General features: G+C 46.7%; 1 protein-coding gene across 5 annotated transcripts in view; it reads right to left on the minus strand.

Annotated features, from left to right (window-relative positions):
• Positions 1-177: 177 nt before the first annotated feature.
• Positions 178-11,672, minus strand: part of atp8a2 (ATPase phospholipid transporting 8A2) — a 54,977-nt gene continuing 43,482 nt past the window's right edge. For all 5 annotated transcript variants that reach the window (XM_030079607.1, XM_030079606.1, XM_030079609.1 and 2 more), the window contains exons 27-36: positions 11,147-11,221; positions 10,555-10,677; positions 9,931-10,009; positions 9,772-9,833; positions 9,140-9,196; positions 8,073-8,180; positions 5,781-5,869; positions 5,480-5,584; positions 1,956-2,047; positions 178-1,857 (exon numbers count right to left, since the gene is read on the minus strand). In XM_030079607.1, coding sequence (XP_029935467.1) covers positions 1,763-1,857; positions 1,956-2,047; positions 5,480-5,584; positions 5,781-5,869; positions 8,073-8,180; positions 9,140-9,196; positions 9,772-9,833; positions 9,931-10,009; positions 10,555-10,677; positions 11,147-11,221 — 885 coding nt within the window. In that variant the 3' untranslated portion in view covers positions 178-1,762. The remainder of the gene's footprint in view (positions 1,858-1,955; positions 2,048-5,479; positions 5,585-5,780; positions 5,870-8,072; positions 8,181-9,139; positions 9,197-9,771; positions 9,834-9,930; positions 10,010-10,554; positions 10,678-11,146; positions 11,222-11,672) is intronic.

Here is an 11,672-nt window from a genome sequence, read left to right on the forward strand (position 1 = left end):
TCATGCATGTATCATCTTCCTCCTCTACATCGCTTCCATTTTATCCTGCATCTGTCTTCAGTGTGCAGTGTGAACTGAATTAAAGCCCAGGAAATGACCCCCAACCCTCATCCCTCCTGCCCCACGAGAGTGCATGATTACACTTATCTTACAACAACTGAGTTAAAGACAGAAACATTTGGTCAGACCATGGATTGATTAGATTTAATGATTAGGACTTGATTGGACAACTCCGGCACCCACCCCCTGTATCCTTGCATTCCTGAACCCAAGTGTCCTCAACACAGAGCACACAGACAATGGACTCTACATTCAGACACATCCCAGAGACAGAAAAATCACATGATGCAACCGAACATCTCAATCAGATTCCTTTCTCTGTCGGATGCCTCGTAGCACTAGTTCAAGTAAAATATTCCCTCTAAGACATTTCTCCACAAATGAGTACAAAAAAACAGACAAATAAGAGCAAAAAAAAAAAAAAAAAAAGATAAACAAATACACATGTCCACTTTATTCAACAAAAAAAGTCCAGTGGTGAGTGGAAATCCAACACAACCGAAGGCGGAAGCTCTAACGCCAGGCTGCTGCTGCTGCTGCTGCTGCTGCTGCTTCTAAGTCAGGCAACCTCCCAGGCCGGACAGGCAGCGATGCGACTTGGGAATCACAGGAGCAGTTGGAATTGAAGCAGGAAATTTAAAAAAAAAAAAAAAAAAAAAAAAAAGGAAAAGAAGAGGTGGATTCAACCGAGAAGGACGAGGAGACGTGCTGCAGGGGAGGAGAGACGCAGGGGCCGCTGGGTGGCAGGGAGGTGTAGAGAAATGTAGGGACACAGAGAGAGATAAGCAAGGTGTGTGTTCCCGTGTGTTGTGGCACATCCCAGCAGAGGTTTGGGGGGGCGGCGAGGGGCGGCGGTCCAGGCGGGACAGGAGAGTTTGGGGTGAGGGTTCTGCCTCAGTGGCATCTCTGTGGTGTTTGGCAGTGAGGCTTGGGGAGGACAGGACGGGACGGGGGCCTGCAGATGGGATATGCTCTGGGGGTCTGGCGTCTACACCTCCCTCCTCCCTCTGTAAGGAATTCCTGCTGGGCTTCTCTCTCTCGCTGTGTGTGTGTGTGTGTGTGTGTGTGTGTGTTTATTTTGAAGCCACCTTCCTTTCCACATCAGCATGTGATGACAGACTGGCTAAACCCAGCTTAGGACGGGGAGTCGAGTGGGAACTGTGGAAGCAAACGTATACGCACACACACACATATACACACACACACACATACACGTGCACAAGCACACACATGAGCGCAAATGTGTGCAGACACACATGCACAGGCAGATACAGATGCACTGGACAGCACACACACATACACACTTATACACACACACACACACATTTAACACACAGTAGCATAAACCAAACCCAGTCTGTGGGATATACAGTACAAGTAGCAGTCTCTGAGTTTGGTTTCCCATGTCTGTGCGTGGATATGGTCGCTCATGCCTGTGCAGCTTGTGTGGGAGTTGGGAGAACATTTATTCCATAAAGTTGGCCTGGTCCCTTCTCCCAAGTCAGTCCTCCACGCCCCGGTGACGGCCTCCATGCCTATCCAGAACCCTCGGAGGGGCGGGGGGGGACAGGTCAGATCATAGTTCCAGTAAGGCCACAGCAGGGGTCGGTCACCCGGAGTGAGGGTGTCACATAAGTCTGTCTCCGCTGTCACCCTGGCAACCATTTGCTACAGTGAGCCGAGGCAGTGGTAAAGGGCGGGGCTAGAGGCTGGGGCGTTGGCGGGTGGTATCGTAGGAGCGCACGACCTGGGACTGGGACACCACCCCGTGCTCCTCCTGAGAGAAGGCATAGCCATCTGCAGAGTGAGAGAGAAAGACGGGAGGATCAAATTTTAAGGCCGAAGCAGAACATGAAGTGCAGACGTATAGGGTCGCGAGTTTTGAAAAGACTTACGTGACACAGTCTGCTGTACTGAGTTGGAGCGGCCTACACTTGAGGGTGTTTTCCTAAATACTCTTGTCAAGAGATGGGCTCGTTCGTTCAGACTGCAAGCAAGAACAGAGAAAGAAAAGTCAACACACAATCACGGCAAATCAAATCAAAGAGGGAATCTGCACTACTGACAAACACCACCGACAGTTTCTGTGAAATCTATTTACCAGTCTACAGGTTTCTGAATGCCATTGTTTTCCTTCTATCATGACAACTTGAGTAGATTTTTTTTCCCTTACAGCTCGATGTTGTATCAATTAAATGTTTTGGAGATCAGTAACGATGAATATAAATGGGAATTATCATCATGTGATGCCTGAAATAATCCATGGGTCTAGGCCAGCCGAGTGATTAGAGACTGTCGTTCAGCTAGAGAGGCAAGATTCAATCCCTTGTGACAGCAAACATCCGTTTTGGATGCCCTTGAGCAAGACACTGAAGGATGCAAGCCTTAAGACAATTTCTCCTTCAGGAATCAACACAATTATCAACGTGCTGACAAAATCTAAATGGACTGAAGACAACTAATTGGCAGGGGTGGATTTGAAACCGGTGTGTTTCTGGTATTCCAGCTGACCCAATAGTGGCTCATGGCCTGGCTGCAAGGTAACAGGACAGCCATAGTGAACCGCTGCTAGACGCCCCCCCTCCCCTCCCCCACCTCTCTTCCTCTCCTTCCCTGCTTTCTAAGAAGACTGGATCCTCTGTTCGGAGACCACACGCCGTCACGGCTCCTCTCCTCTCCTCTCCTCCCGTGACCAAAAATAACTGAGCCCATTCCAGATTGCGCAGAAATGCATGCATGCACACAAACGCATGCACACTCGCACGTGCTTATCCAGTCCATAACCTTCGTTTCTCAAACGTCCTCACTCTCATCATACCTCCCTGCTGGCTGCAATTAGCCATTAGACGTCGTAGATGGATGCAAAAGTCAAGGTATTCGAATTACCGACCTCCATGACAGGAAGGTCCCCATTGCCAATTCTGTACATGGAGGGATACTGTTACCTAGATGTGCCAATGAGGCATTAAATCACGCAAGAGGGGCTTCCCTGGCATTTAGGCAGGGGTTCTGATATGATGCAGAGTGGTTATGGACTGGAGCCAGCCTTCCAAGTTACAATCTGGACCAAGGAGTTAGGAAATTCTCCCTTCCTGACCACTGGGAACCTTCAGTGGTATGTCCGTCCAAAAAAAAAAAAAAAAAAAAAAAAAAAGAAGAGAGAAAACAGAAAACAGAAAAAAGAAAAGTAACACTGAAAACAGGCTCTGAAGTTCGCAAGGGGGGTCTTCAGCCAAAGAAAATGATGTCTGTTAAATGGATGACAAGGTTGGGTGAACGAAAGAAGGCTGCATAGTGGCTGAACAAATAAAAGACGGCCATATCGGCATGACTGAGGCTGCGCTCTCCCTCCCGTGGCGTCTCTTTCTGTCAACCTTGCAAAACTCCAAATGGTCCAAGGATGCGCCACATCTGAGCTCGTCCCCAGAGACTCCTCCCTTTCTCTGACTTTCCAGCCCCTTTCCCATGCCTGGCTCAGGACGTCCACACGAACTACAAACACAGATGTGCTCTCTTCCATTTGGCGCCATTTTCTCTGCCCACCTCCAATTATTTATTAGATTATAAATAAAGAAGATCCATGGATGCATGTTTGCTTCCACAGGTCTTTGCACAGTCGGCCCAGGACAGAGCCTTAGTCTTGGGGGCGGCAGGGGCAATGAGTCAGCCAAAGTCATCCGCCCACACAAAAAAAAGAAAAAAAAAAAAAAAAAACTCTGGACCTCCCCAGTTCTGTCTAAGACCAAATCTATTTGAAGAAAGCAGTCTGTTTCTCTGATTAATTAAACCACTGTGCAACTCCTCACAGTGTAAAACAGGTCAAACATCAAAAATACTGCTTATATATCCAGTAGGTGATTTTTTTTTTTTTTAACAGGAGGGATGGTGATGACACCTTAACCATAACTGTGACATGTATAATTCTACAATTGCATTTTATCCAATTATCCTCCTTCTCTCCTTACTATAAATGTCTTTTTGTAGCCGTGCATTAAAGTAATGAGTAAATAAATCTTTACATTTTATTCAGCAGAGTTTACTTAGGCAGGGTTTTCTCATGTTTCTCACAATACACTATAAGCAGGGCCAATTTCCTCACTTACATGACCTGCTGCACTCCAAACATCTAGTAAAAAACTACATCTGTTGTCACGTCTCCTGTAAAATGATTTGTTATAGAGGTGGCTTGGTCTGGGGAGTATTTTCAGCAGCGTGGACACGACTGAATGATCACAGAAATATTAAAGGAACATTATAGAAATACTACAGGCAGCAGTGTGTCTCTGTGATCTTCTCACTGTTCGATGTGTACATGTTGTTACTTGTAACTTTCATCATGAAGCTGACACTACTTTATAGAGTATAAAGGCTACAATGCAGTTCAGAATGGAGTATTTATAATATATAGTTTAGCAAATATTATAGATCCAAGACAAAAGTGACAGAAGGGTGGCATTGAGGAAAAAAAAGGCACGATTACTCCAGGACAAATCCATGGATTTATCAACAACCAGCACAGTTTAGTGAGCCTGCTGATATTTCAGAGCGGTGGTCGGGGCCACAGATTCCACAGAAAGGATCAATCACTGAGTCAAGCAGACTAGACTAACATATTCAAGAGGGGTGCATTTTTGTCATTTTGCTAACAAGGGTTGTGGCATCCCCCCTACAAATCACCGACTATACATATCTCATTTAGTCATCTCATACAAACTCACAATATTCTGCTGCACTTAACAATATAATTGGTTCTAACACAACTCTAGTGACACCACGCACAGGGCTAGTCTGCGTTTACGTCACAGCCACGGGGAGCTACACAAATCACAGTGAACACACCAAATCTTTACAGCAGTTCAAATTGGTCCATCTGTGACATGCAATCCAAAGATAGAGAAACAGAAAAGTAATTAGAATGTAAAATGATAATGAAGGTGATGTGTGTGAGTGTGTGTGAGAGAGAGGAGGACAGTTAAAGGAAGACAAACAGGAGTCACTCCAAAGCAGCTCGCAGTGGGGCACACAGGTCATTGGAGGTCACAGTTCACACACCCAAGCGCTACCTGTGTGAACATGTATGAGCCCTGGCTCTACGGGACCTCAGCCTTGGCTTTGTCCCTGCAGACAGCGCCACCGGGGAGTTAGAAATGACTACGTTAAGTGTTTATTTCACTCACACAGCAACATATCCCTGTGCATTTATTTACAAAATGTACAAAAAATAAATGTATAAATAAATAACAATCAGTAACACAAATGCCCACTGTATGAGGTAGGTGATATCATATGAATGTAACAGAGGTAAAGCCATCAGAATGAATGACCGAGCATGATCAACAAGTATTTACAGAATCAACTGGTGAGTGACGTGAATGAAAACACCGAGACCCCATGATGCTTTGCGGTGTATTGTATATACCTGCGGCCGCTGGCATCTCTCAGTACTGCTGCTCCCGGGTCGACGGCACGCGCCTCCAGCTCCTGCACCTCCTCTAGGAGAGACTTCCTCACCGAGCGCCGCCCGCTGCAACACACAAATGAGTTGTTCACACTCACGAAGGAAAGTATGAGTGCCTCGGCGCGCAGATGTGCATGAATCATAATAGACGGTGTGTTAAGTGCTGACGTGCGCTGAACACGGTTATGTGAGCGTTTCGGGTGAAGTCAAACAGTCTCAGTGTGGATTTCACGTGTATTTACACTAAATGTATTCTACTTACGCGTTCCAAGCAAAGTCTTTGAGTAAACAAGCAGCAGGCACCAGGACCAGACCCAGCCAGAAGTGCCAGCACTGCATCACCCTGCCAGCCTGCAAAAGGCAACACACACACAATTCATTTGCTAACGGACTTGTTTCCACAATTTTCTTGATACTAATGGATCGTTCTGCCGCATTCTGTCTTGTTTCAACATAATTAGCCTCGTTCCCACCAAAAAAACAAGTGAAACTGCACTGGAAACAAGTTGGATTGTCTCATCCCACTTGCAGATGTTTTTTTTCACTTGTTTGAAGGAAAAAAAAAAAGTTAATTGAATAAGAGAATACTGTGGTCCCTCGTTTATCGCGGGAGTTACGTTCTAAAAATAACCCGCAATAGGTGAAATCCGCGAAGTAGTCAGCTTTATTTTTTTACAATTATTATAGATGTTTTAAGGCTGTAAAACCCCTCACTACACACTTTATACACTTTTCTCAGACAGGTATTAACATTTTCTCACTTTTCTCTCTTGTTTAAACACTCTCAAAGTTCAAACCTTCGCAGAAAAATATGTTCAGTAAAAAAAAAAAAAAAAAAAGCATGCAAAATTGCACAAAAAAAAATCCGCGAAACTGCAAGGCCGCGAAAGGTGAACCGCGTTATAGCGAGGGACAACTGTAAATTACTTTTAAGATAAAGATTTTTTTTTTTTTTTTTTGCAGTGCATTTAGTAGATTCCCCATGTCATGTCTGTCTCTTTGGTCCAGCTGTAGTCTGGCTCATTGACCTTTGACTCTCCTCCTCAGTGTGTCTCCAGAGGTTAATCATGCACCTAAGTACCGTCTCAATCTGCATGTTTCCCGCTCTCCGCCTCTGCCAGCCTACATATTTCCTTCTTCCCTCATTCTCTCCCTCCAACTTCACTCTTTCACAATGTCCCGTCATTACGAGTGAGTGTATCTTCCACTGCTTGTCTCTGCCTGTTACAATAATCCCTCCTTTTTCCATTTATTACCCAACATTTGCCCTTTGATTATCTGTAAGCCAAGAGTTAGCACGATTGTATTTCACGAGCTTAGCTTTTTGTCTCCGGGCGTGAACCTTGAAGTCAACAGTGGCAAACGCTTCATGCACCGTGACTCTGCTAATTTCCACTACTTCATGATTCATGATGCGTTTCCTGTGTCCCAGGTACAGACACAGAGATAGCTTGGCTCTCGGAGGCAGAGGCACCAGGGAAATTTACACTGAATTGGAAAACCATTAGGAAACAGTCTGTGTGACAGCTGGAATCACAACCAAGTCCGAGACGATCAGACTGCACTCACACACGGTCCGTCTGTGACAAACACCCACACACAGAAGCAGACCGGTCATTTCTGCACCATTGTGCATACATCATAAAGTCTATATGGATTGTGTCAGGATGAAGGCATGTTGAAAAGATATTTTGCGCTTTGTTATATCCATGGAGACAGACTGTTAGTCTCCACCACTGAAAAAGCAACACAAATCACACAGAGCTAAGCCCACATTGCGCATTAATTACACATGCACAAACCCACACACAGCTATTGTCAGCAGAAATACACAGCCTTCCTGAGGTGACACACAGTCTGACTTTTTCATTCTCTGTCCCCGGTGTTTATGGACGGAAATGTAGATAGCGGGACGGCGGGAAATGGGAGCGGTAATGGGGCAGTTGGGGGAGACGACAGAGGTTTGGGGGGGTCTGAGTGTCTCTGGCCATTCCCAGTTGGACCCAGCAGCTGCAGAGTTATTTGACCGCATTCCTGATTTCTGACACAAATTGAATTAATGGGCTGCAGGGAGCTGAGACAGCCCCATTGCCTTCACCTCCCAAGACTCTCTACTCTCACAGTGGGGTACCCCATCTCCCCCCCCCGCCCCCGCCTCTTCCTCAGCCTCTAAAATGGGATCCTCAATCAAGGGGTGCTGCATGCGCCCATTTCTCCCCCAGCGGACTCTCATCATCCCCCATAGCAGCCCGCCCTCTTGAGTCAACACTTCTGGAGTGGGCTGTAAAAGCCCAGGGTTTGGGTGACACGCAGCAGGTGCAGGAAGCCTGGAGAGAGGGGCTGGTGGGGTATAAATCTCCCCTGGGTCTCCGGCCGTGCTGACATGGAACACCCAAGAGGAGAGTCACACAGGCGCCAAGTATTGGCAGCTAGAGAGGGAGGGGCGGGTGTGACGGTGACTGGAGAATAGAGATGTGGAGGGGCTATTTTATCCCCCCCCCCTTGCCCCCTGTTCCTGAAATGAGTGACACATGTTTATGGAGAGGCGACTTGCCTGGCCCAGCATGTCAGGGGCGATGGGGATGGTGGGCCAGATGGCTGAGTAGACAGCAAAGAAGACCATCCAGAGCGCCATGCTGCCCCACACCGCCAGGTGGGAAAACTACAGCAGAGAGAGGAGGGAGGGGGGAGAGGGCAAAGAGAAAGAGAAATAAGAGGGAGGAGGGGAAGATGGAGATGAAGAGAGAAAAGAAAGAGGGTGTGAGGTTAAAGAGTTTACACACGGTTCGTCCCGATATAGACAACCTTGTCCCTGAGAGTCCCTCCCTCCTTCCCCGTCTTCATGAGCCGCTGTAAGAGGACACTGTGTGAATTCCTGCCGGACTCTGCTTCATTACTGCGAGGCCGCTGTGTGTGGACAGCTGAACGGACAGGGGTGTCAGCGCCCCGCCGTCCGCCCCCCCCCGCCCCCACAACACTGGTCATACCTTGGGAGTTAAACAAATCGTGGGGGGGGGGGGGGGGGGGGGGGTCACGGGCCTCCCGAGGCAACTGTCCACCCACTTCTGCTCTACTCTGACAGCTGTCAATCAAGAACCGTCCCTGTGCTTCTCACTTAAAACCTGTGGCAGGACTAACAACATTAAAGCACATGGCGGCTACTAAAACCAGTATAATTAAAATTCTCACAGTGAAGGCGGCAGCTCTATTATACAGTATGGTCAACTCTGTCCATTTAAAGGAACAGTTCACCCAAAATACAAAATATAAAAGGAGTAGGAATTCAGTGCAGATGGATACAGTTTGTCAGCGTTCTCAGGCAAGAAATAGATCTCAGTGAAACTCTTCATCCCCAGGTATCCCTGTCATTGTTTTTGGAAATTACTGTTGCTGTTGAATTTTTCACGTTTTTTTTTTTTTACGGTTGAGCTCCAGAAAAAGAAAATACCCATCCATCTTGAGGACTGTGGCAATCTGGCAACCTCGCCAAATCCCACAGAGATTACAGAATCTCTCTGGATGGACAGACTGCACTGGGGCTAAATAAGAAAACATATTTTTATTTTGTATTTTGGCCAGACTATGCCTTTAAAGTGTAGTAGTGTATGTCAACATTCCTACCCTGGTCCAAGCGGTGGTCTCCATTCCAGCTTTCAGACACACTGTGACTACCACGTACTACACACACACACACACACACACACACACACACACACACACACACACACACACACACACAGGAAGAGGGAGGGGGGGACGAAGGAAAATGAAAAACAAAGAGAAACAGAGTTAGTTCACCGGAGATAATAAACATCATTAATGATATACTGTAAACTAAACAATGTCTGTTAAAGCACTCAGGACCCCCAGAGCCCTCTGCAATCCAAACACACACACACACACACACACACACACAGACACCAGCAACACCAACAAATAAACACTGCAGACATACACAAGGGGCAGAATAATAGAGACGGTGTACGTTGGAGAAGGGAGTGGAGAAAATAGGTGGATGAGTGTGGAGACGAGACAGAGCGGCTAGGAGGAGTGACTGGAGGCCCAGAACAGCTCCAGTGTTGGTGCACACACAAATACACATGCAAACACACACAGACAGCACATGCATGCCAAAACACACACACACACGCATGCACACAGGGAAATAAAAACATACAACCTGATTACAAACACAAACAGAAGCACACAGACACGCACAGAAAAAAAAAAAAAAAAACAAGTAACATGCTTACTGTGTAGACCATGTTTCCTACAAACAGGTAGTCATTCCCATGGCCATTACTGAAGGGAGAGTCTGTGGAGGAAAAAAAAACAAAACAAAAGTTGCCGGATATCTCATGACGTTTACCGAATAACAACAAGAGGAAATTTAATGTAAAATAACCGCTTACCATGCTCTAATATTTTAAGAGGAAACCAAAAGAGAATAATTGAATGAATCAGTGCGTTGATACAGTGACCCCAAAACACCTGAAGCATGGAGAGAGAGAGATAGAGAGATAGAGAGAGAAAGAGAGAGAGAGAGAGGAGGGGAAGAAAAAAGAGTGGAAAACAAGTCAGTGCAAATTAATGCCAAGCCACATATAACCCCTTTCCCACTCACACAAACAGTATTTCCCCAAAGTAACACAACTTCCACTGTGCCCTTGCCATCACAACTGCACCTCCTGTCCACACACACACACACACACACACACACGTAAAAACACACACAGGTTCACACACGCGCAAGTAAAAACACACACACAGCCTGTGCTGCCGCTGTACACTCTTAAATGAAAGGCTTCCTTATTCGGGCCCTATGAATCTCATTAGGGTTGCCATGGAAACCTCCCCGGTCTCCATGCCACTCTTGTTTACCTGCCGGCGCTGCAAACAAACAGCAGGCATCCCTCGTCACTCCCACAGCCACAGCCCGCAAGGCATGGCGAGTCGAGCGCAGAGCAGGGATAGCAGGGCGCGGATTTAACTTTGTTTGTTTGTTTGTTTGTTTGTTTGTTTGTTTGTTTGCGTACCTTGGTGTTGAAGCCCTCGGCATTCTGGGTGATTCGGTAGAGCTGGGGGAAGCGGAGCATGTTCTGCTGGCTGCACGGCCGGTCGAATATCCCGAGGGTGAAGGGCGGCAGTGCAGTAAAGATCTGGCACACACACACACACACACACACACACACAGAAAAATATGAAAACACACGAGCACTTACTGAGTTTGTTACACTCTTGCACGGCCGGACAATCAATGCTGCAATCAGAGCGACACCACGGAAAGGAATGCCATCGCTTTGAAAAATGGAGAGCCCGAGGGCCGAGCTGTATACGATTGCAGTCAAACGTAGAAGTACACAGCAGTTAGTGTGAAGAGAGGCCAAAAACACACACACACACACACACACACACTCAGTCAGTCACGCTCGCATACAAAGAGCTCTGGCATGCAGAGGGAACAGTGATAAGACAGAGGAGGGAGAGACTGATTGAGAGATAGGTGGAGGAGGAGAGAGACGGCGCTCGCCTTTGGCCAATTAAGAGAAAAGAGAAGAGAGAGAAAGTGAGAATGAGGGAGAGAGTGAAGAGAGAGAGAGAGAGAGAGAGAGAGGGGCTGATACTCACCACATTGTAGAGGCCTATACACCAGCGCTCAAATAGGATCTGGCCAGAAAACCCGTTCACAAAGGCAAACCAGAGCTGTGCCACAAAGAGAGGGATGAGAGGGGATGAGTGGCACAATAAAGAAGAGTAAAACAGGCTTAGCGATGCACTGATAGCGCAAAGACCAAACTTGTGCCCGCGTTCACAAAAACGAGCAATAACAGGAGCTGCAAACTAAGACGCATGAAAAAAGGAGGCTCAGTGGGACTTGAAGGTACAAGATATCGCGTTTGAACCCCTGAAACTCCTGATTTTCCCTTCGATTTCTCTTTAAGAAGATTACAAGTTAGAAAAAAAAACATGTTTTCCCATCTTCTACAACATAGACACACAGCACATATATTCCCTGCACCTGATAGTGAAATATTAAAGCATACATTGTGCAGTCATGAAACAGTGTGTGTGGGATGGATGCAGCCTCATAACAAATGGAAAATATCAAGATGTTTTGTGTAAAATTTCATAGACTTTTCCGTGTAATCCAGCA

The sequence above is a fragment of the Myripristis murdjan genome, chromosome 20 (genome assembly GCF_902150065.1).
Source record: "Myripristis murdjan chromosome 20, fMyrMur1.1, whole genome shotgun sequence".
NCBI lineage: Eukaryota > Metazoa > Chordata > Actinopteri > Holocentriformes > Holocentridae > Myripristis > Myripristis murdjan.